This window comes from Plectrocnemia conspersa, unplaced genomic scaffold (genome assembly GCF_051122295.1).
Source record: "Plectrocnemia conspersa isolate PC_06_02 unplaced genomic scaffold, ASM5112229v1 ptg000005l, whole genome shotgun sequence".
Lineage (NCBI taxonomy): Eukaryota > Metazoa > Arthropoda > Insecta > Trichoptera > Polycentropodidae > Plectrocnemia > Plectrocnemia conspersa.
The window spans coordinates 24,868,091-24,895,223 of record NW_028277169.1 but is presented as its reverse complement, the minus strand read 5'-3'; the positions used below and the strand labels follow the sequence as shown (position 1 = coordinate 24,895,223).

General features: G+C 34.4%; 1 protein-coding gene and 1 long non-coding RNA gene across 4 annotated transcripts in view; both read right to left on the bottom strand.

Moving 5' to 3' along the window:
- shn (zinc finger protein schnurri) overlaps window positions 1-26,671 on the bottom strand; it is a 66,292-nt gene extending 39,621 nt beyond the window's left edge. The window contains exon 1 of one of the 3 annotated variants that reach the window (XM_088186750.1): window positions 26,567-26,671. In XM_088186750.1, coding sequence (XP_088042876.1) covers window positions 26,567-26,609 — 43 coding nt within the window. In that variant the 5' untranslated portion in view covers window positions 26,610-26,671. Of the gene's footprint in view, window positions 1-13,813; window positions 13,953-23,029; window positions 23,109-26,566 lie in introns of those variants that run through there. The other 2 variants (XM_088186753.1, XM_088186752.1) reach the window with 2 other exon arrangements.
- On the bottom strand, window positions 13,761-14,230 carry LOC148235277 (uncharacterized). Its single transcript, XR_015809715.1, has 2 exons — window positions 14,059-14,230; window positions 13,761-13,995 (listed from the first exon to the last, which is right to left on the bottom strand). It is a non-coding gene; the product is annotated as an uncharacterized LOC148235277 (long non-coding RNA).
- Window positions 26,672-27,133: the final 462 nt, after the last annotated feature.

Below are 27,133 nucleotides of genomic sequence, written 5' to 3'. Positions count from 1 at the left end.
TATTTAATTTGTTTCAAAACAGTATTGTTTGAAACAAATTATAAGATACAACCAGTTTTAAAAGAACATTTGCAACGAAATTTGAGCCCATTTTGTATTGTGTAAAGTCCTAATAGTTCAACGTCGAGTAACAGGTCATATTTTTTACTACGTATAAAAAATATAAAGTATTAATATTGAAAACTTATAAGGACTATTTAAATAAAATGCCAAATATGGCATTATATGTAAAGTTAGGATTATGCATTCAGTGCTTTAAATATATATGTATATGGCCATATATGGAAATACATGCAGTACTTTTTTATGTTAGGTAAAATGGAGCAAAACAATTTCCATTGACACAATTTTTTTAACATATCAAGTATTTGTCATATAATACTGATTTTGATATTTTTCGCAATACAACAAAAAAATCTGTTCCTTACACTAGATCTACTATAATTACAAGAAAACAATATAAGTAAAAAATGACGGAAGAAAGAATTGAAATAAAGAAGAGAATAAGATGAAATAGATAAGATTGTTTGGCTCAGAAACATTGTCAACAGAAATAACATGTCTTGAAAATCCATCTGATTTAATTTAAAATATTGTTTTATTACTGACGATGATTCAACATGTGTGTAAAAAGAATTAGTGGGTACTGATAGCATTGTTGGGATTAGAAACATTGCCAACAGAAATAACATTTCTCGAAAATCCATCTGATTTAATTAAAAATATTTTTTACTACTAACGATGATTCAACATGTGTATTAAAAAAACTAATGGATACTGCACAGAGGTGTATTATAAAGTTCATGTTTTCATTTTTTAATTAATTTGTATTTTTTGTTCTTAATGCCGAGTGCCACATATGGCACGATAGAAATATTATAGTTACTGACACAAGTAAAAAACGTAGCATAGTTGAAAAAAAATTTTAAATAGGTAGCATTTTTACTTTTTTTTTGTAATTTATATTGAATTTAGCTATAACTGCCGTTATTTGAATTATATCGACATAAAACTTATTATAAAAATATATATTATAAATATCCAGTCTGATCTTGTTTCAAAATTGCGACTATTAAAAAAATACTTAAAGAAAAAAGTAAAGGTCAAAAACTCGATCGTCAACTTCCGCTCAAGGAATGGTTCCTTGATATATGACATCAATCAGAGCTCTTCAACTTAGATTTACTGAGTTCGCACAAACTAGAAATCAAGAGAAGCAGCCGCTTCCCTCTTCACGTCAACGTCCAGAATCTAAAGTTCGACACGTTTATGATCAATGTGAACCATGCCTATTTATTTAATAAAATAATATGAAATATTCAGATCAAATTCACATTGAAATGTGGATCATATTATTTGGATTGGTTCTACACCTAAGGATTCAAGCGTGTATTAACTAGATTGCTAATATCATTACAATCAACGTGTTCTAATTTTGAAAAACATTTAAATTAGAGTTAATGAGTTTTAAACACGTTTTTTCATAGTCATTTCGCGTTATCTAAATATATTAATGGCACTTTTCCATTTAGTCACAAGAGTTTTTTAACTCCAAGCTTATCAGCTTATCTTGAATGGAATTTCTAATACCTGAGGAGACAGTAGCACCTATCGAATATTGCTTTCATTGATACTTTTTGTTGTATGTTTACTCTGAGAATCTAGTGCTGGAACGATGGGATAATTTGGATACTGCGACTGACTCAAATTGAGGTGCCATCACATTAGACCAGTCAGTCATAAGGATAGCATGCGAAGTTATTCGATCAACAGGTAAATATTGGCGTGCGTCGACCTTTCGCCGTCATTTTAGTCATATAATACCATTTTCTGCGGAATTGCCCAAAGCATAGACTGGTTGTTTGAGTGTATACCGAAATGAAATCGCGAAGGATCTTTGTACCCGAACAAGTTATGAATATGCATGGTCTCAACGTAGGTATATGAACACACGCATCGAACACAGCAAACGAGTCGTAAATGAGTAATTCATACGGCACAATACATGCACAGGTATAAGTATATACATATATAAATATATACCAGCTCAAACCTTGAACATGTCCAAAACTGACCTCGAATAATCCGAGGAGAATGTTTCGATCGGAATCGATCCAAAAAAAAAAAGAACGGAATCTTCGAATTTAGCTCCAAATCTATTAGAAGACCGAGAGGCGTTTAACTACAACTGTAGGTGAAATATATGCAATGGAATTGTACGTTTCGAATCGTGTCACTCTGATTTGAATATTCTGAAACGTTCCGGTTTGTTTGCATCGTGTGACGTTGCAAGTTTTGCATACAATTATATACTACATAACTGGGAATCTTAATATATTAAAGGTTAGAATTGCCGCTCCTTTAAAATCAGTGATTGTATAATATATTGAAGTATTAAATTTTATATAAATGTAGAAAAAAATATGAACCAAGTAAAATCACTCACCGATGAAATGCACCGATGAGAATAAATAGAATTGCGATTAATAATATATTAAATCAGAATGTAACTTTTGATCCACCTTATATACAGGATTTTGCAGGCGTTCCGGTCTACTATGCATAATGAAATCGGAAGAGAAACGACCAATAATACTTTCGCATCGCAACTATTATAGGCAAGCACACACCCTGTTGGAAGACTATCGTTCAGCCAAGGACACCTAATTGAACACATGACGTAATCGACTCATTACGGCGTAACACCGCAATAAGTGAATAATATGAACACGTAAATCGTTCTAATAATTTTCAAGAAAATACCAACTTGATTGTATCGTGATCCAGCAAGATATTAAATAAAGAAGCGGCGATATTTGTAAATGAAACGGTCGAAAGAATTTCAAAAGGAAGTAATTTCGACGAATTAGAAACTTTACCTTTAGAAAGCACCATCGATCGTTCCATTTATGGATGAATAAAGATGAAAGACGATAGGATCAGAATCTTCAGCGCATAGAATAAAGCAAAGTACGGCACGTTTGGGTGAAAAATTGACGTTTTTTGTATGATAAACGATGAAAAAAAATTAGTATCATTTATGTGTCAAGTGAAAAAGTCAATGACAAAAAGATGAGATATTTTGACATTGCACACAGGAAAATAAAATATCAAAAAAAGATAAGTCATATCTCTGCCTTACGATATTTGATCATAATCATATAGATACATATAGTGTATATAATATATAATTATATAGTACATCAATTGATGTCACAACATTAGTGAACTATCTTAAAAATGCGTTCAATTGAAAACATGGAGTACATACTAACCAAAAATAAATCAGTGATTAAGTAATAGAACAGGTATATCAAAAATTATATACTGAAAATCTATATTGTTTTAGAATAAAAGTCATATATGTATTACATTAAAAACTGGGTTTACTTAATAATTGGTGTATGCTTGAGAGGAGGATATTCGCTTTGCGACGCTTGCCGGTTAAAAGCGGGAGACGAGGACGAATCTTTTTTTGACATTGTTCATCTGTGCCCATCAGCGCTGTCCAACTGGCGGCCCGCGAACCAATTCATGCTTATAAATTATTTTTTTTAAATGAGCTAAAAAAAGGGCACCTTAGACATTTTTGTTTGTTTACTCAGGCATTGGGTATAAATTAAAAAATGTATGAGATGACCTTTTTTATCTTGTTTTTAAAATCTGCAAAAAATTTAGACTTGTATATATAATTTTTGAACGCAGATATTCATATTTTAATTACCCCCCCCCCCTCAATGTATAGTTTATCTGGACTAATAAGCGCGAAGTTTTATGATGGATTATTATAAAATTTAATATTATTGTATTCTAAAATGTATGTGAAACAAAGATGCCTAAGATTAGGATCACATGTCATGCAAGAAATGATTTGAAATGAACAATTTAATATATTCACTTTTCCTACTCTAAGAATACGTAATTCAAACTTCAAATAAATTCAATATATATGTATGTTACAGTGAATGTGTGGACCGCCCCGGGCGGCACTTGCATGGGGGCGGCATTTTCGCGACGGAAGGACCGTTCGTACGAATAGCTAAGAGCCAAGTTGAATATGTGAAAACAATGAACAACAGCTAAACAAATGCTGATTTTATGACCCGGCCGGTCATAAAATGCCGCTTCTATAAATAAAAATATTTTTGGCAAGCCCGAAAATTTGGCTAGTTACACCAAATATTCCCCATTGTTTGTTAAAATAATGAAATGCATGATAAATATTAACATGTTTCATTAAACTTGAAAATTGTTTTGCAATTTTTTTATATATATGTAATTGATATGTTGCGTAGAGGGGGAGGGGTGGTCAAAAGGGGCCGCCTGCCTCGGAAAGTGTTAGCATATTAAAGACATGCTTTAAGTTACAGATTTTGTATTAGATAATTGTATGGGATGGGGCAATGTTAAGGATCGCCCCGGACAGCACAAACCCCAGCTACGCCACTGATATAAATATAATTTCACTAACTGTTTCAGTGAAATCATATCCGAATACATTTTTAACGGAAATTATATGCTGTTCTAAAATATCTATGAAACCTTATTTCACAGTTGCGAAACGTCCATTTGGAGTCAAACGCAATCCTAACCTAAGAAAAGATGAATATAGTTAGTTTAGTAATCTTCCAGAGGGTAATATGCAAATTTCCGTCACCCCTCGATTTATTAAAAAAAATTCAAACTACGTAAATTTCAAAAATCCTTTCATCGATTTATTAAAAAATTGTGGACGTTATGTCGCTGAACCAAATAAATTGCATATGGACCAATTGTCGCGTGTCGGCTAGACTTTTTGTCATGGACGGTTAGTTGTTGGGTGATTTCCATAAATGATGTCACATGTTTAGCAGGGTGGGGTGATTAAAATTTCACGAAAAACCTGTGACATCATTCATTTAATGCGAGAATGCAGAAAATATCAATCATGGACAGAAAAAGCATAGGTATCCAAATGATTCGCCTTTGGCGCCCGTGTTTTTAGAATAACATACAATTTGCTACCTTGAAAATGATAGAAACAAAATTAACAAAACATTGAGCCGCATTAAGCGGAAGCGTCCTGGTCTTTTGATAAAAATAGTGTTGCTGATTCACGATAACACTCATCTATATTCCGCTCAAGAGACAATACAGCTAGTCTTTAATTTAAAATATAAAGTTTTTGGCCACCCTCCATACTCCCCGGACATTACTTCAAGTTACTTCCATATCTTCCCCCGGCTGAAGGTCTACAAAGTCGGCTAGCGATTAGTCGATGACGAGAAAGTCTACAGCTGGTTCGAAAAAACTGATGACACATTCGAATTCAACCCATTATTCTACATATAAATCGAATTATCTTTGTGCCAAGAATCATGTTGTACCAGGGACGTCATTTCAGCTTTTTCCAAGGGTGGGCAAAAGTTGGACAGTCAGTGGTCTTTTTTTTAATATTTCGATTTCATTAAGATTCATAGTATTTTATTAAATGATATACATTTTTTTGGCCAAATTCAAGGGTTGGCAAATGGCATCCCTGTATTGTACTAGGTTTTTTTTAATCACGCTTCTTTTTCCATATAAAACTGTATAATCATTCAAACCCAGCGGTATTTATCCTCTGGTATAAACCGGAAGTCATCGATAAAGTCAGGAATCCCCTTTCAGCGATCATGCAAGTCATGCATAAAAATGGTTTCCAAACATGATTCAATCTGGGAGCGAGCACTCATGCCATTGCCATCCAAAGCGAGAGGGGTAGGCCATCGACGTCGCCGAGAACGCCAGGAATCCCCTCTCGTCGGCCAGTCGTGCAGAAAAACTCTCGAGCACGCCAAGGACGCGATTTTCGCCTAGCCAATGGGCAAAGTGGAGCAAGGAAGCCCGCGGCTGCTGCGATTGTTATTCTGGTTTATCTCGCGACATCGTTCTTTCTGCCCAGTTGTCTGCCTGTGTGTGTGCGTATTCGTGGAACAGCACTGCGTCACCGCCGGTCGGTCGGGGAAGCCGCGGGGCGTGCGGCCGATTCGGCCTCCAAAAACTCCTTTTCGGCCGCACGCATAACAGTACCGCAGGTGCGCGTGACGACCGACTTTGGACGGCAGAGGCGACTGCGAGGCTGCTATCGTTCATTATATGCATGTAGGAAATGTGCCAGTTTTCGCGTTGCGCAAAACTCGAATCGTCACAATTATTCATCACATCACCACCATCTCGGTGCTCGTCCCGAAATAGATAAAGTGGAAACGCCGCAAGATACGTACTACACGCGACACGGCCGACCAATTGAAAACGTTCATTATATATTATGCGGTTTCGAGCACAATGAACGAATCAGATGTAAATGAGGCAGCGAGGAACAAAATGAGCCAATGTCACAATGACGAGCAGTTTGGGAATCACCTAGTAACTTCATTGAACAAATTTAAAATAAAAAGGTTTGAGAGATAAGAGTATTACAAAAGCTTATATGATAAGAAATAACTTTGCATCAACTCCACGCGAAACGCATGATCTCCCATGCTCCCACCACTCAATATATTGACATTGATAGACGATGACTAGACCTATGCGTTTAGTTGCCCGTTAATTAATATTCGCAAAAACAAAAAACTGCGACGAAACCGGCACGATTTTATTGCTTTTGACGTGGATTTTTGACTTCTGAGAAGAGATAATTGTTTTTTGCGCCCTCCTATTGGTCAAAATTCGGTTTACTTATTGTAAGGAAGAGGTAAATGTTCTGAGAATTGCTATCGAGAGATGCGCTTGTCAATGTACGTGTACACGCAATAAGCTTATTTGAAGAAATCCCACATATATTCCTCGCAACGTAAATTCACGGAAAAGTATAACGACGCGGTATTATTTCGACATGATATGTAAATAGATACAGTGAAGGAAAAACACCTCTCTTTACTACGTACGCGAGAAGTAATAAAACACAAACGAGCATGTTCCATTGTTACGTTGTAATTGTCTGTGAAACAGTTAGCTTTACATTTCATTAAGTGAATCAAACGCGAATGCCACTATACGTTATTGGTATCAAAAAAGATCATGACCTTAGTTCTTGTTATTCAACGAAGATTGCATACGTAATGAGCGAGCAACAATCGAGAATTTTGATTCTCGACGGTGGGAAAAGACGTCAAAGACCTCTTTCCGAGCAGTATATCGAGCCACACAACACAATGATAAATATCGCTATGGTCGGATGGGATACCCTAAAGCAGGGATCGCCAATTGGCGGACTGCCAGAGCTCGCGAGCTGTCTGACTGAACCTAACTCAATAATTTGTGTTATACGTATGAACGCCCAGACGAGACGTTTTACACATAACCGCTTTGGCGTAATAATAAAAAAGGCTTGAGTTTCTATTTTTTGACAACTAGAGTTTTTGATATATTTATGTAATTTAAAATAAATAATATTTTTTTAGTAAATAGTGTTTAAAAAGTTAACAATTAAGGGAAATTTGAATGGTCGAACACAGTAAAACAACTCTTAGATAGCGCCGAATAAATGCTGATGAAACATTACGAATAATAGTTGTGCCTCGAAACGAAAGCAATTCTAATAGGTATCTAAAAATCAGTTGATTCATACGAGTAGTTTTTCATACTGTGAGTTTTAGATAAGACTTACAATGCTACATTTCGTATATACTTTCACTAGATAATGTATGATTTAACTAGTGGGTGTATGAACTCTACGACATGAGCTAGTTACACTGCCAACGAACAAGATTTGACAGATAAGCGTGTTTGACAACCAATCTAATCGCGAGCGACTAATCGTAGACCCAATAAAAAAATAGCGTTGGTCAAAATAGTGAACACCCCATGAATATCTCTGGATTATATAAGTTAGAATAGGATTGTATAAATTGTCAACAAGATTTACCTTACATAAATGGTATAAAATACCTATTAAATATTTTGAATACTTTGACAAACACCGAACAGTGAGAGCATACAATAAGTAGTTGGATTGTTCATAAATTCACAGTGCATACATTGACTAAGTAATGTATGCATTTTCGAAATTCACATTCTCTTGAGTGAAACATCCACAACTTTCGAGCTGCGTAGCCAAAATTGTAACTGAATAGTTAAAGTGCACATAACAAAAACCATCAAGTTACAAAGCGAAAAATATGGAACTTAAATATTTATGAATTAAAATTGCTGATTGGAACAAAAATAGTTGTTTTAGTTTTACATATTATGCATTACTGTTGGTCAGAACAGTGAACACCTTATGAATAACTCTCTCTGCAACGAATCCTTTTCCGAAGTTTACCTTACATAAATGCACAAACAATTTGTTTTATGGAACAAAGTATTTATTTAAATGCACATATCTCCTAAAATAATTCCCTGTTAAATTGCAACAATAGTTAATTCATGGCAATACTGAAAGCCACTAAAGACTGAAACACAATCTCCATATATGAATTCTTGAAATGTTGTTAAGTCATAACATTAAAATTGTTTACACATTGGTGGCAACATTAAATAAAATAAATATATCATTAATATAACAATGGAAAAGTTTAATTGAACCCATAATCCGTGATATGTGCGGCATTGCGAAGATCACGCGCGAAGGATATAACTACCTACATAGAATACAAACGCAGTAGCGTTTTAAATGAATCATACGATTAATGAATGAAAAGTGTAATTAGGGCGAATGTTACGCCGGATACAGTTGAATGTATGGATTTTCTCTATTCAATCCTACACAAATCAAATTTTGCACTTGGAAGCTAGCTTAAAAACACCTCACCTTATATAAATGTGTATTATATTGAATGTAATCCGTTTAAATGTTTGCTTAGTTGCACTCTAGGGCCTTGAGGGATATTTCGTCACTACACCTACAATGTTTTATAGAGAATATATGCGATAAAAGTATACTTTGCAGTCATAATATGAATGAGCAGATGTGATTTTTGAGTTACTCTGTTAAAAAATATTTTTTTATAATACGTACGTATAACCAAATTGAATTCACTTTGATACAACTACACTATAAGCACATAAGACAGTACTATTATAGCTTCAGCCTCAATCGGCTCCGTCGAAAAACGACGTAAACGAGAAACGCCTCCCGCGCAAACAGTCCCATACATATTTAACACAAAGGAAAACGAGGAGATGGTGAGCGAACCGCTCCCAAGAGGAGAGGCGGGGACGCGAGAGGATCAGGTCGACCCCTTTGCAACCCTTTCCGAATCGAAATCTCACCCTCTGCGCATCCCTTCGGATGCCACCGCGTCACGGCGGGGAGCGTGACGTCATCGGATTTTCGACCAGTCGAGTAGTCACAATCACGTCCGTATGGTCTCTCGCCTCCAAAAAGAGAGTTTATCTAATCGTTTCTCGGCGAATTTTTGCACGGCGATAGCGGGCGTCGAGTCGAACGCAGGTATGCGAGATAAAAAAATCAATAGTGAAAATTACATACACACCAAGGGCCGAAGTACCTAAAAACGAGTACGCGATATGGACGAAACAGGTATTTTTAGCTGCACCTGTATCGCGGAAAGGTCTCGCCGCCACCTGTCTGGCGTAAAATAGGCAGGTGAACGCAGGCTCTGTTATAAGTATCGGTAAGCCTTAAAATAGGAATTCCCTAAAATAAAAGATAAAACATAGCGCACATTTCTTGCTATATAATAAACGGATAGCCGTCATGGGTGTTCATATATGTACATGTATTATTATGTGAGTACTAGGAGTACATAGGAGACATGCGAATAATTACTATCTCGACTACCAGAAAGGTGCGACAGATGTTCACGGCAGCTCGGCTGTTTCGACACGATCTCGAGAGCGAGTGAGAGAAATATAAAAGGATACGTGTCTACACGTAGATGTTGTGCGCACATACGAGAAAGCACACATTGTCATGGGATCTCCCGTTACTCTCGCACTAATAATATGCACGGAGATGAACTCACCGCACCCTCGCGCCTTCAACTACCGGATCGATTTTTTCACGGATTGAACATGACACTATTTTTGGATAGTCGTCGTCAGTCACACAATTGTATAAAATAACAACCTAAATAGAGACTCGGCCTATTACCTAACTCAGTCTGCAAAGAAATTGTAAATCGCATATTTCGTTTACATCTTAAATCTTGGATCGAACAAAGTATATGTGATAAGATAAAGGGTATTTTTCATTAAAGAAAACCTTTTATGCATTAAAGCTTCTAATTTTTATTTTATCACTGAATGGTGTGTGCCACACAATACATTGCAGTGAAGTCAGCAATGAATGTAATAAAAAAATAAATAATAATGCAAAAATTTCAAAATAAAATGTAATTTGATTTAGTCCGATTTCGAATCGGAATTTAAATCAACTTTCGAATAGATATTTCTATGAATTGATTTACTTCCTGTCATAAAAAAAGTTACTGCTTCATTTTTATGATAAAAATATGGCATATATTATGTATAGTGCAAGTGAGAGTAGATTTACTAGTTGTAGAAGTATGATTGAAATATTGGATATTCTAGAAATATTAAAGATGAACGCTTTAGTATTTATATATAAGTTAGAAAATAATATACCTCAAGTATTTTGGGCATAGATGAACAAAATTTCAACATCACAATACAAAAAAAGTTTCGTCCTTTTCTTCCGCTTATTTTTATTTGATAAAATTTCTAAAAAAAAAATATAATATATTTATGGACAGAAAAATATTACTTTCCAGATTCTCCGTATTTTTTTTACGAAACGATCCTTTTTGTTAATTCAGTGATGTATATAGTAAATTTCTGTAATTATATTTTTAGCGTATTCTTAGAAATTTTATAAGCAGCTAATATTATCATTTATGCGACAGCTTTATGATACTATAAATATTGTGATTTAATAGATTCGTTGATAACAAAAATGTTTGTAAAAAAATGATTTAATCGATATTTAATTGGTTTGAATGTTTTTTTATGAGAATCAAATAAATTAAATTTTAATTCATCTTCTTATTGAACCATTTCCAGACTACCAAATCGCAAGAAACTAAATACAATACACAGACATAAAATACATCGTGAGTAGCAGCGACCATCACAATATCGTCCGTCATCGATCCGGACAGGTGAAAAAAACGCGATTACGTCCGATTCCTGGAAGCTTTCAAAGCTTAGAACCGGTCAGGTGTTGTAGGAAAAGAGGCGACCGGTCGCCTGGCCTCGCGTCGACCCCTGCCGAACCTTCTGAGAATTGACAATCAAAATACCTGAACGGCGCTCCGGGTATACGTTTGAGATTTCATAGAAACGCCAGCAGAGATTCTGTTGTGTTGTTTGCGTTGGTGTGCGTCTGTCGGTCGTTAGCGCGCGCGCCGTGTAACTTTATGGCGAATACTCGGCATTAGTCGCTTTTTCATCTCATTCTCCCTCTCCTCCGTTTGAGGCACTCGGGCGATGGGATTATTTGCGTACTCCGATTTACTTCGCAGAATCGTTCGAGCGGTTCGCTTAGTAAATCGCCAAGGAAACCGAGAAATGCGATCGGGTAAATGCCATGACAATATTGAAATCAATTTATTGAACTCATTTTCGAGACTTGTTGCTTAAATAAAACACCATTTAACATAGGTATATGTTTAGAGTAGTGTTAAATATACGGACTTATTCGAAGGTCACTCGCTTAGCAACGACTATATGTTCAGCAACAAACGCTTTTCAGTTATTTTTAAGGAATTGACGTATTCTTTATATTACAATGTTATAAAAAGAGGAGAATATTTTGTTATGAGAGCATAATTCATATAATTTCTGTAATATCGATCTTCACTCGAGGAGCAGCTAGCTCGTAGATATAACAAATTATTTTATATCATATGAAGTTAATCTATAAAAATGTCGAGTTTTATTAGAAGATTTCGAACCCTCCTTATAACCTTCAACCATATGATTCATCAATGACACGTAAAATAACAAAATAGATGACATCGGTTAGCTTTATCGACAACCGCCAATTTATAGTGATAGCAATAACATTTTGATTGCCGAAATCTGATCAGCTTTTGCTACTTTGACAAGAATTGCCGGATTTCAACATCATTATTGAATGATGAATTGAATATATTTTAAATATACTATAGGGTATTTGTTTCAAAGACTAATGACATATTTTCAATATCATGCAATCCTAAAAGCTAGGTAATTTAAGGATTAAATAGACTCATATCCATATACTATAATATTATGTTCCTCAGATAGTTTTTCAGTCGATGTAACTACGATAGCATAGATATATTTATTTTTGCCACTATACAAATCTCATATTTGCGAAACTACTGAAAAGCTCTTCACTGTCGGTATAAAGCAATTAAAAACGATAAATCACATTCAGTCCAAGTCAGTAAGAAGTCGGTATCATTCACAAATTACGAGTTAGTTATACTATAACGACTGACTCTTTTCCGAATTATAACAGATATAGGAAGTGGAAAACAGGTCTTTTTCCGAATTAAAATAGCTATAGAAAATGGAAAATATAACTGAAAAATATATATATCCTTACTTTAAAAACCAAATTATTAACCTGTGGCGACCATACAAATAGGTCCAGATTTAAAAGGGTAATTGTCTCATTGTTGATGACCGTGGCCAAAAACGTTCATTCATTAACAATGAGACAAATATCATGGCACAAGAGGGATTTCTTTTTACCACACAACACGAGTCGTTAAGAGAATCCCTTTTGTGACAAAACGGTACGGACGACGCAATAAATCACCACATCGCAAACCCTTTCCGAAGAATTCGAAAGTCTGGACAAGCAAAAAACTTGCTTTCGAAAATACAACATCCGATTTCTCGAGTTCCAAGAAGCGACTGCAGCGATTGGCTAGGAGATCGATGCACAATCGCGATTGGCCAGCAAGCGTGCAACCCCTAATGATATAAGCCCGGACTCCAATGAGGGGAGGGCAGACGGTCTGAGGTACGAGACGGCTGAGGCACCAGATAAGAGAGGGCCGGAGACAGCAGAGAGCCAGCGACGCAGTCGATCGACCACACCGACATACCTGAAGATCACACCTGACACTCGCCGCACGCAGCCACAAGAACCCTGAGAATCATCTACCGGCATCACCACCTGTGCCACCTTCACCTTCATCGCGAGAAACGTCACACCGTAATCGTCTATTTGTCACATGTAAATATCACTTAATAAAAAGTTCATTTAGATTCTCACAAGTCTCAACCACCCCTAGGGCTACGCCCCTTAAAACCCAAAATATATGAAAAATATAAAAGATACAAACGTATCAAATTAAACTGTAATTAATTTAATATAAATTTTCAGTTGGCGAGTATACTCGGTCAAGGGAAGTTTCGTCCATATCGTAAATCAAAGAGCGAGTTAACTCGTCCATGAGGAAATTGGATCACATATTTTTGGCGAGTGTACTCGTTCATGGGGATTAAGTGGTTAAAACTATTAAGAGCATATGCATATATACGGAACATCCATAACGTTTCAGACTGCCCCGGCAGCGGCATTCGAATTTTTATTTGTGAAAAATGCGCTATTATTAAAAAAAACGGCCCCAGCTGCAGTGACATCTTATTGGTTATAAATTATATATTACACATAATAATTTATAATTATTAATATAGATATCACTGATTCCCTGAATTTATCTGGTGATTGATATTTGTAGATATTCGTTATATCTAATTGATTCACTCAGTTGATACAGATTTACCCCGTTGTAACGCATTGGGCTTACGTATTTTGGGTTACAGAGGAAGATTTAATATAAATTTACATGCATAGCTTTCATACCCGACTTCGCCAGTTATTTCGAATCATTCCATACTTGTTGATTGATTTATGTCACGATAAGTGAGTGTTCTTGTGACTTATTTATTTTTATTTGTGGCGGCCTCTAGCAACGGTTCGGTGACGAGATAACTTTGTACTTTCCAGTGGCATGTGAGATCCTCACATATTGATTTCTAGATATTCTGTAAATAAACACAATCGTGGATTTAAATTGGTGCCATTAATACATGTTTTCAATGCCTTACATTACAGCTATGTTAAATTAAAATTTCTCAGCAGCAGAATAGGGAGGCTATGCACAGATGGAGTTTTGCTGATAGTCAGCTGCAAATGTGGAGCGGTGCAGCTGTATAGCTTCCAAGGAGGCACTGCTGCAAAACTGGCCTCTAAGCTATGTAATTGCTGGCGAGCTTCATACTAAAAAAGTAAAATGAACGTACTGGTATCGTCTCTTGAATCTTGAATTATTTTTGAGTAAATTCGATATAGGTGTGTTTTTAAAATCCATATTGACGACACTAGCTTCGGTACCTCACGACAGTGAGGTACCGAAGCTAGCGAGTGTGCGAATACCGGACCCTAAACTTTTGCTGCGTAAATTTGCGCACTACATAGACGAATATTTAAGATTTTGTAACTTTTGGTCAAAATGGTTCAATCCATAAAAAACTACTCATTTGAAAATAGGATTTTATTTATCTCAAGTGTTTCATTAGTGACTGAAATATAATGTTGTTAAACAATTATTTAATCCCTTTTGCAATTAAAATAGCATATATTCCGTTTTTACCATTTTTGCGTGAAATGCTGCGAAAGTTGAGAATGGAACGGACCATTTCTGCTCGAATATTACAATATGGAAGAACGCTTCAGCGTGAAACAAATAAATTTAATGATTATTTCAAAACATATGTATGTACAATTGTACATACATAATGTTTGTTTAATTTTTTTTTAAGTTTATGACAAATTTTCGTATTTTTCATTCAAAACGCGAAGACGCTCGATTAATTATCTTCGATTTGATCATCAAAGCTGAATCTATTCTTGGTAAGTAGGTATACTTTATTTTACGTTACGACAAAACATTTTTTCTACTTTCACACCGCATTTTATATGTACTAAACATACATCTAGGTACAGTATTGATAATATTTCAAGATTATACTCGTAAAAGAAATATAGCAAGCTCAATTATTATCGGCAATGAGGTATCTATCGAAAAAATATCTCTACGCAGCTTTTTCGCAATGAAGTATCTAGAGCCGCGCCTGTAATTCAGCTACAGAATGCACAGAGACGGAGTTTTCTTGCGCGAATTACGCAAATGGGCAATTAGCATACCCGGGCGACAATCGAGCGCGTGTCATAGGCGATGGTTGCAAACAAAAAAACGGCGAAGGCGGACAATAATTTCGCCGCGGGTCCAAGGCCGGACGCCGAGACGAAAGTTCGGCGCCGAGACTCAAACTATCCGGCAACAGGTCCGAGCAGACGAAAACTCAACAGGTGCGAGAGAAACGGCGGAGGCTCGAAAAAAACGACAAAGCGGACAAAGAAGGCTCTTCCGGGTGCGGTCGACGACGAAACGACGAAGTGTCGCATCGCGCGGAGGTCGCGTCGCGGCGTATGTAGCTCATCTATCGTGCGCGTGTGTGCGTGCGTGAATATTATGGCTCGCAGTGCAGGAGACCTACCGACCGCTCGTACGACGGCTAGGACGAGCGTTTTATTTCGGGCTATCCCCGTGCGTTCCGCTCGTTACGTCGCCGTCGAGGTGAGGTGCGTTCCGCGCGCCGGCGTACACAATACACGCTGACCGCAAAGTGTCTTCGCGGTGAATAAATTTATTTTTAATTAATATATATATATTTTAATTCGACGTCAATTCAAGTACATGATTAGTACAGCCTAGTTTTACAGTATTTTTCTTCGATTTACATATGTTTATAAAACAAATGAATTAAATAAAAAATTGGTAACGAAGATTATAATAATTTAAAAAAATGTTATTTTACGCGTCGTTAATGAATTCTGTTGTTGTGAATATTTCAAAGAGGATCTGAAATCTTAAAATTAAACTCGGCGCTTCTTTTCAACCCCAGGATCAAAATTTATTGCGGAGGGTTTGATGTATTCTAATTAAACTCCGCTTCCAGGTTAATTAAACGACACGACATAAGACAATTTGTTATTTTTACGAGCTAGCTGCGACTCGGGTGAAGATCCACATTACTAGTTGTCTGACTGACAGTTGGGTACGAAAGTTATATAGTAATGCTCCCAGAGCAAAGCATTCTCTTCTATGTATAACATTATAAATGTCATTTCGGCGTTTTGATCACTATGCAGAAGTTCGTTTCTGAGCGCGTCATAATTAATGATATTTTTTATTATTGTATATCCGTAACAGTTTTGGTTGTCGATGGTAAAAAATAAAATTAGGAAATTCGCATGTTGATCATGGGAAGAACAGGGTGATTCCAAATTTATACCAGAAACTGTAATAGATTGTATTTGAGGTACATTTATGGTCATTGCGAAAGCAAGTCGTACAGAAAATTACAAAATTTTAAATTTAAAAGGTATTTTCACTTTCAGAACAACTAAAATTGTTGCCATAATTACATCATTTAGGTTGATGCATGTTTAAAAATATGTTAGGAGCTTCAAATTTTTTAATTACAGAAAAATTAAGCAGATTGTAAAAAAATTAACTCAGCGGAGGATTGTACAGTTCGTTTACTATCCGTCAACATGTTGACGGATTCACTAGTGATATTTTTGTTTATTTACTTTATATAGCATTAATGGTTACCGAGTCATAACTTGCCCTGATCCGTTTATTTCGCCAATATTATACAAAATGAACTAACGAATATACATACACCATGTGATATGTGTATCTAGGCTTACCATATTTATGAAATTTTAAACCGGGTCAGCTCAAAAAAAAGTTATTTCAGAAATTTTTACTTTTTGGGATGCTGAGATGTGCTAGGTTTGAATGCTAATGAGAGCTAAAAAATAGGTCGTCACGGAAAGTTTTATTTTAGGATTTTGAGATGTGGAAACTGGATGGCAGGATGTTAAAAAAAAGTAATTTCAGAAATTTTGTGAAATCGGGACGTATGGTAAGCCTATGTATATCTATTCAATGTTAGCTACAATAAGGTGACCAAACGTCCTCTTCAAAAATTATGTCTTTCTTTGTCCCCTTCAAACAAAAATGTCTGAGGTGACCTTTTTTAGCTTCCACAGCAATCCTAAACGAATAAAAATTTCCGAAATTACTTTTTTAAGCTCCCGCAGCAGTTTATGGTCTTAAAACAAAACAAAAAACGATGTGGTCTTTTTGTTTTTAGTGCGGGGAGCTGGTCCGGTTCGTATCATTAAATTTTAATATTTTATGATTTATTCTTTCTTATTATGTATGTAATAATACAATGCATCGTGATGCATTGGGGCAATCTATTAGATCACGATGGTCTTAATTTAATTTAAAGAAATAAATATCAAGATAACAAATATTTTTTTAGAAAACTAGTCATTTCATACACAATATCTTAAAAAAGCGCAGTTTTATTACTAGTGTTTTTGCAAAAAAAAATAAGTCGCACACGTTATAGATAAAGAAAAGATTCTCCGGTGATAAAGTAGTTTGCATTAGACCGATAGGCCTCTAACATGAAATTAATTGATCCGAGTTGCATCTATCTCAATAGTTTCAATCAAAACTTACAATATGATTACATATATATGTATATAAAAAATATCAGTAAAACGATATTTAATCTAAACAAATCCTTATTATTTTATAAATGCATGAAATATAATGACGTGTTTTCTCATTTTAATGTAAAAACACATTTAAGACAAGATGTTTACCATATAACTTAAAGAGCTAAAGTTTTTGTCTTACTGTTCCTAACCTTTCCTTAAGGATGCAAAAAATCCGCTCGCTCCTGTGTTGTACACTGAGTGTACATGTAAAAATGTGTTAAACCACAAATATTATAACAGTCCTAATGTATGTTTTTAATTACTTTCTGAAGCATTTATATACCTAATATATAATGGAGATCGACCGAACATTCTGTTTCGGTTTTAACAAAAAATAAAAAAACAGTTGACAACTGTTATTTATTTATACACGTTACACTGAATTGCGTGGAATGGGCAAAAATTTAATCATGAATGAATTAGGCAAATTATCTACCGAATGTATGAATTGGGCAGAAATTGTTTTGCTTATTGTATGCCTTGAGAAAAGTAGATAAAAGCGTTCCGGTGATATTTTTCGTAACTAAATGTCATTTCATTATCTTTAAGTACAGTGATGTTCATGTTCATTTAGATATTGCATTTATATAATATCTAAATGAACATGAAATCAAAAACTAGTAAATGCATTTAGCATCGCGATTATTCTGTACATGTCCGTTCTCGAACGATTGTTTCCGGTTATCTCGCATTGATGCGTTCGTCACAGAAACTAAAAAAGCCGTACAATCGACCAAGAGTCTTATATAAACTGACGTTTGACTGTATTAGTGAATATATTATTATATTTTTATATGATTACATGTGCATTTAAATAAATTCTTTGATCCATAAAACGAATTGTTTGTGCATTTATATAAGGTAAATTTTCAGATTTTTTTGTTCGGAAAAGGATTCGTTGCATTGAGTTATTCATGGGGTGTTCACTGCTGGCTCGCAGTCAATCTGTTCGTTTTATAGAAAAAATAAATATTTAGTGCTCATTTAAATTGTCACTGTGAAATCATTCTTATTAAATTTGACTTCCTTTCCTTTTAAGTTTAAGAGATGAGCATATTTAACGCAAATGTGTTATATAAATAGTAGTTTAATCCATTAGGTCAATCCGAAATGAATTAACTACACATAGTAGACGAATTCGATTAAGCGTTAAGAACATTTTCTAATCTTGTAAATATAAATATTTTCAAATCGATCACGATAAGGATAAAAAACGTTATCGCACTATTGAACCATCATGATTCACCGACTTTTCGCGCGCCAATCGCATGAAACTACGAAACGATAGAGGCATTGCAAATGTGTACACATAATGCGAAACTGCTGGCGAACCAGTTTGACGCGGTTCGAAAATGTCACGCGGTAGTGTATTCGCATTTTTCAGCTCGCGCATAATTTGCGCGTTAGCCAAACGAACGCTAAAAAAAAGACGCCGAAATTCTAAAACCGACTACCGCAAAAACTAATCCGCATCACGGTCGCGCTGAATCACACTCACACACGTAATCATTGGTGTTTTCGCGAGTCGAAAACTCGAAAACAAACAGACCAGGTTGAATCGGTTGAATCGGTCGAATTCGATGAAGAGTTATTGCGCATTTTAAAAACAATAACAGGAGCATTCATTGACAAACGGCAATTGAGTAAATGAATGAAAAGTAGGACGATCGATGGATTTGTTTGAATGGACGTAAACAAAAACATATGTATTCTTTGAATGACATTATGCACTCCAATGATAATTTCCGATATCCACGATATTAAATCTTAAATAAAATTATTTAATTCTTTAAAAATAAACAATAGATATACAAGAAGTGTATACATACTAGAATCGACATGAAAATTGAACAACAGAAGTCATTATATGTAAAAATGATTCGTCACCTCCAGTATGCATTTAGCATTTACATGCATATATAATTCTATGGGCAAATAAATAAATCAATACTCTCTCACTAAAAGCTACCATACATGATGCTGCTAAATTATTTAGATTCTTATTGGCAGATTTAAAGGTGAGAATGTATAGTAAAGTTGAATTTCCAGAATCCCACTGATTTCTAGCTATTCAATGCGGCTTCGGTCCCGAAATTCACATTGCCTTCGCCATTATAATAAATAAGTCACAAGGATTATCGCTTAGTGTAATATTATATTCCAACGACAAATTCAAATTACTAAACACGTGCTGGTAGATTTAAAAAATACAATAAAAAAAACACGTGTTGCTGGGAACAAAACCCGAGTGAAGCCGTGTAGAAAAGTTATTTATATATACTTTTTTTTATTCAAAAACTAAGCATTTTTAGTATTCTTTTTTCAACGTCAAAAGCTACCAAGGAGCGTAACAAGTGTTGATTTTCTTGGATTTATTTTCACAAATGTAGTGATAATTATAATATAACTTACAGCAAAAAAAAAAACACAAAATTTTCCACTAAAGCGTATTTGTAAATAAAAATACTATCTATGATACATACACGTATGTTTCTAAAAATCAAAAACCACTTTTTTTGAAATCATATCAACTAATTTGTATACTTAAAAAAAATGGATTATTGCTATTTATTATATAACTGTGATATACTATGTCTTTTTTATATTCTGTTTATATTTTATATGTATGTTTTGATTTAATTTGTTTAGTCATAAATAATTAACTATATAAAATTGATTTCCAATTGTTATTATAAAACTGATTTCTAATGACAATTTTTGTTCGGTTAAACACAGGCACGTACATTAAATTTATATAAAATTTTTAGAACATAAATCTCATACTCCACCCTTTTTTGTATTTTCCACTTCAGCTGAACTTATAATTTTATTATGTAACAATATTAAAAATTCAGCTTACTAAAAAAATATCAAACAAAAATGGCTAAAATCAGATTTCATTTATTTTATAGAGTGGCGAAATTAAACGTCAAGTTTAAAAAGTATTCTATAAAAAAGCTGAAACAAGTTAATATTCATAGAATTTCTCACTGTGTGGCTAAATAATCCTCCAAATCGAATATTAACAATATGTGTGAAAAACCACAGTTGAGAAAATGTTAAAAAAAATTTTTCAATGAATTTGAGAAAACTTCATAATTAGCTAAATTACGTCACCACTGATATTTGTAAAAATATGCATAAAACATGGAAAGCCTTATTTATAATAAATGCGAGGTTCGTGAAAATGAAAGTTATTAACAAGACTAATTTATTAATTCATCAGTTCCTAAACTTAATATAATATCTACAGTTCCGTGAATATTTTATCTAATATAAAAAAATCATTAAAACTCTCAGCTTTGGAAATTAACTGTTGCTGCAGATTTCTCAATAAATTCAACTTAAAACTACAAGGCAAAACAAAGCTCAAATGTTAAACTTATACTACGGTAAAATCAGTTTAGATTGAGTCACAAATTACGGTAGCCTTTGTGCATTTACTGTCAAAAATGTATGTGGATGTAAACACAGCATCTTTATGCAATAACAGAAGAGGTTTAGTATTTAAAAAATTGAATATCTTTCAATTAATCTTCGATTGGAACTAATCAACAAGATACAGAAATTTGACAATTGAGGATTGTTTTTTTAAAATTAATTTTTGTCATATGTTTGATGGAGTGGATTTAAAAAAAACTTATTTATGATCTGTGTTCTGAATCATTTTTGTAAAACCCATATTTTAAACCATATACGGCTACGCTTTTATTTACTAAACCTACTAGCAGGTTAATAGAAAAAATATTTATTACATATTTATATATATTTACCCTATTTTATCTTCATGTTACACCTTTGTCCTCAAACACATTTATAAGTATTTAGTTAAAAATAAAATTAACACATCATTATATAAGGCTTCTTCTATTCTCATTATTATCATTAGTTAATTGCGTAATTTGCGATATGGTTTTTTCTTCCTTCCTATATAGTTCCAATAAATCTCTCGAAAGTTTGTACAACTATTGCCTTTTATTAAAAATATTTTATTTGAATAATTTAAATTTTTCTGAGTGTCTTTAGAACTAATTTATGTATCATTCTCCCAAAATGTTAGTGCACTTTATCGAGTTTTGTAAAAAAAAATTTAATTCTTGTTTCACTCGTATTATATTATTTTATGATTTTCAAATCTTTATTTGTAACATGAGCGTAATGCGTTACAACGAAGTATATATGTTAAAACATATAAGAGGAAAGAAATTCGAGTTTGTTGCATAATTTGAAATCCATATGTGCCATTGGTCACTTCCTTAGTGGGATACAACACCAAATGTGTCGGACATGACGTCTTATTATTGAATGAGTAATTTTAGATTTGATTGATTTTTTTTATGTAATGGTTAAAATTAAATATTATGTTAAGGATAATGTAGTAAGAAAAAACATGTTCATGGATTAAATACGTAAAATATGAAAGCAGTATTTTTTATTATTCTTGATTATTTGAAAACGAAAAGCGCTTTGTTTTAAAAATAGCAGTATTTCAACATGATATAACGGGGAATTATTTTAAGGGATATGTGCATTTAAATAAATACTTTTGTACCATAAAACAAATTGTTTGTGGGATTTGTTACAGACAGTGTTCATGGGGTGTTCACTGTTCTGACCAATGTTCGCTCGAACCTAATCTAACCAGCAATAATACACAAATAATTCATTTTATGGAATAATTACTTCATATATTCCTCATTTAAATTGTCCTCGTATATTATTTACGCCTTTGATTAGTACTGCGAAAGCTGAGAATGAAACGGACTATTTCTGCCTGAATGTTGCAAACACAAAGAATTTGTGTTTAACGCTTGTTGCAGACGTGAAGACACTTTTTATTATTCTTGATTTGTTGATCAAACCGGGTTATATTATATTATCGGTAAGTAAATATTATTTTTAAATTACATATCTGAAATATATAACATAATTAAAGAGGACAATTCTACAATAGTTACATAATTGCTAGGTACTCTTAAAATAAATAGAGCAAGCACAACTTGTAGGCAAAGAGTCCTTTCTTTAATAATATAAACTAGTGTTTATATTTTTAAAAATCTATGCAGCCGTTTCGTGTTCGAAATTCAGCATGAGAAGTTTTGTTACTTATTTTATTTTGAAAGGCAAAGTGGTGCATGCGTGAAGACGTTCGAAAATTTATTCACCAATACTGATTTTATTCTTAGTAAGTAAACTTTATTTTTATTGAAAAATATTTTTCATTTCCTCTTATATGTTTTAACGTATATATCCGACAGAGCCTAAAATATTTACTATTTCAACTATAGTTGGGAGTTTACACATTTCTATCGAATTGGATTCATAGCCTTTACTTTTTTAAATTATTATAAACAAACCATGAAAGAGCCCACTATTGACCTTAGTCGATCGTATCGCTGCGTAAGTAAATAATCGATAAAGTTAAGAAATCACCTCTGATGTTTGCGCTCGCGCGTGCTTTTGGCGCCGCGCGGCACCCGCATGAATGAACCGAGCGGCGAGCGAGTCAGTCAGTTTGTAGTGCGGGTGTGGCGAGACCATAGCCGCCTGTAGCCCGGCGGGGGCAGACAGAGGCTGCCGGTCTGGCGCCACGAGGATTCCCCAAAGGCCTCCCCGCGCCCCGCCCCCATCTCTACATCTATCCGTCTCGCTCTCGCTGCGCGCCAGGGCGCGTCAAGCGTCGGCCCCGGTGCGCGCGTCGAATCTTACCTTGAACTTTGTATCGGCGCAGTGCTTTTTTACACGCGAGAGCGGTCGAAAACAAATACTTCTTTTGTTTATTGCCATTTCAAAAATATCGACGGTGCGCGATAGTGACATAATCGCGCGTTGCGCAACAGAACTGTATGCACTCGGATTTTCGCACACCGCGACGTTTGCGAATACGAAGAATTCGCACTATGATTCCGGAATACACACTACATAAACATAATAAATTTAAAGCAATTTTTGAATCGTTAACTCTACTGAAGTAAATAATAATTTGCTTTTGTTACTGGTAATATCAGCGACTATTTTAGGGGTAAAATAATATGTACAATTAAAATATTATAATTTAGTAATTTTTCAGTAATAAACTCACATATTAAATTAGATAATTACAATATAAATGAAATTATTGGGAGTGACAAAAATTTTATTTTTACAGAAATCTGGTATTAATTAAATAAAACAAAATATTGATATACGGATATTTTGTAACATAAAGCATATTTTTGACGTTTTCAACTTGATTTTGAATAATAATTATTTGGCATTTACTCCTATATAATATCAAGCTTGGAATGAATTTGACGAATATATACGAAGTAAACGAAGAAGTGTAGTATAATAAAGAAATGATAGATACTGAAGTCTGGGTTTAAACGGAATTCACCAATATACTCAAGAAAAGTAGAAAAGCAACTACTTTTACAGAAATGTTATCTTTATTTATTGAGTATACTAATTAGGTATTTTATAATGGAATTTTTTATAAGAAAAAAATTAGTTTCTTTAATTTTAACACATTTTGACATGTACACTGAGAGTACATCACCGGAGCGCGAGGATTTTTTTGCACCGTAAGAGGAAGATTAACTATATATGTTTGAGAAACATGCATAATTGTGTATGCAGTGCTTATAATACACACAAAAAAAAAGTATACCCATCCCTCTATATTACTATACATTTCAGATCAACTATTTTAAACTGCAAATAAATGTAACAGACATGTCTAATATAATGTTATTGATATTACTATTTTCTTCACACGAAAATGTTGTTTTAAAAATACATTAGAGCGCTTACTAATTTTTATCACTACATCTACAAAATGATTTAGATTCGAGGTGGAGATGGGCTTCGGAAATTCGCGCAACCACTTGACGTAAATTGGCATGAAAAGTTAAATTTTTCTCCAATTGAAGATGTTAAAATGACGCACAATTACATATACCATATAAGGAAGTAAATTCGTATAAAAACGAATTTTCTTTTAAATTTGGGATTTAAAATTAGACCAACCAAACAAATAATTAAATGATATTATCAGAATTATCAGGAACATCCTTCCTTCATTTTTTTATAAAAAATACGTTCTATAAGTATTACTTTTAAAAATTATATTACAATTTTATAAAACGATAACATTATATTTTTCATCACGTAGTCAACGTACCAAATAAAGCTTTAAAATGATTGGGGTTGTGATAGAATATTAGAATATGGATCGGTAATATGTAAATAGATATATTCATTAGAACTCAGACATTATTCACAGTGTAGTGAAGAGCATCACGCGTTATCCTTTTATACTTGCTAAAGTCCGGAACACGCTCGTGCGTTACGATCTCGCACAATGTTTCAAAACATATTTGCAAATATATTCGCCTTTAGTAAGACAAAGATTGAAAGTTGAAAGCTATCTAATCGGATTTCGATTTTAAATTTATTGTTTTAAGCAGGGCTGTGGAGTCGGAGTCGGAGTTGGAGTCGTGGAGTCGTGGTGTTTTGGCCGGAGTTGGAGTCGGAGTCGGAGTCGTGAAAAATGAGCGACTCCGAGCATTTTTTAAATTATGAAATTTATGAATTTTTAATTGCGTAATAATGAATGTGTATAGCGTATGAATATTAAACGTGTAGAAAAACACCAAAAATACCTGATAAAATTAAACTTTTTTGAGTTGGAGTCGAAGTCGGAGTCGGAGTCGGAGTGGAGTCGTGTTGTTGGTAAATATCGGAATCGGAGTCGGAGTCGGAGTCGTGTTTTTTTTTAACGACTCCACAGCCCTGGTTTTAAGTATGTATTTTCTCTGCATATAGAATATTTTTTTATTAAATATAGTTATAAGATATGATTTTATGTTTTTACAACGTTAGGCTATAAAATTGTCTGTATCAATATACGAATTACATATGTACATGAAAAATATTATATATCTTATTTTTTATTATTTATACATATATTAAAATAAACTTTATTACCATACTTCTTTAAAAATAAATTTGTTTTTCAATAATTATGGCAGTAAGCGTACAAAAAACCGTAAGATGTTTTTATTAAAAAAAAATATTGCTGGATTTTCTGATAGCAAAAAATAAAAACAATATTCTCCATCAATCGTATCAGATTTAAAAATATTAAATGGGGATCTCTGCGTGCGCTAAATAAATATGTATGGAGATTGAGTGAATCGAATCCATGAGAATCGTCCGGAAAAGTCAGCCAATTCTGCGAATTGTTTTCAAACAATACTCAGAGTCAAGGTTGTTTTAAACGTACTACTACTATGTTTGTTATAACAAGCAAGCAAGTTATCCGATGAATTTTGTACTTCTATTCGGACAATACAATTTAACGGACAATTTGACAACATAGATTTACAAACATTCTGATTAAACATTTCCGCATTCATCTGAAGATAGCACAAATGTACAATTGTATATCAGGATATTCTATAATCCAATGTTCTAAAGCAAATTTGGAGTTATGCTAGCAACACTGAGGCGTATGAAAGAACATTTCGGCTTCTAACAATATTTTAAAAATAACCCTTCTCTACCGTATTCCATGAGTGATATATTTTATGTTAATTATTAGTTGATTTAAATCAGCAAACATAGTATACCTAGGAATTTAGTTGATCTCAGATAAATGTATGTAAATCCTTATAATCGAGAAACTGAAAGTTCGAACGCAAGTCGTTTGAGCGCGGCCTTAGGACGGGGTTATCAAGAGCGCTCGGGCTCGCACCTGTTTGCGCGCACAGTCGCGGCGGGCGATAAGCGTGCGCGCGCATCTCGCCCGCCCGGAGCTTCCTCTCCCGGGTGACGCACCGACCGAGAGGAAATCCTCGCGACGTAAATAAATAAATAAAGGAGATTCCCCGCTCTCGCGCGCGTAGAGACTCCGTTACGTAAGGTCTCTCTTTGACGTATTCATATACTGTATTATGATCAATTTCGATATTTGAAAAAAATACTCACTGTGCTTGTGCGCTTGCGGAGCGAGTGTCTTGCGGCGCGCCATCGTAGGCGGCCGCAGAGGCGCAGCCAGCGCCGCACAGCCGCCCGCGCGGCCCTGCGCCGACTGAGCTTCTCCCCTCCACGCCCACGCGTTCGACGGTGGAACAGTGCTGCCAACGCGGCGGCGCGCGTAAATAAATAAAAAACGGCAGAGCGAAAGTCGAATCCCCGCTTACGTCATCCGAGCGCGGAGAGTGCCACACTGACTGTGTCGATGTCGCCTGCGATTCTCAATGTTTTCATTTTTTTTCTTATCGCCCTCGTTTTTTATTATGAATAAAAAACGCTCTTATCAAAGTAATAATAATAAACGGCGCTGTTTACGTAATTCTAAAGGATGATTAAAATAAAATAAGATTGTTTAAAACAGGGGTATCAAACCCGCAGAAGTAGGTCTAACGCGACCCGCGTCTTATTATATAGTAATTTCTCCTCAACTTTTTTTCGGAGATGGACTTTTTTAGCTCCCGCGGTAATAAGTCCTACTTTATCCCAATCGGACAAAAACTCCAAGATTGATTTTTTATT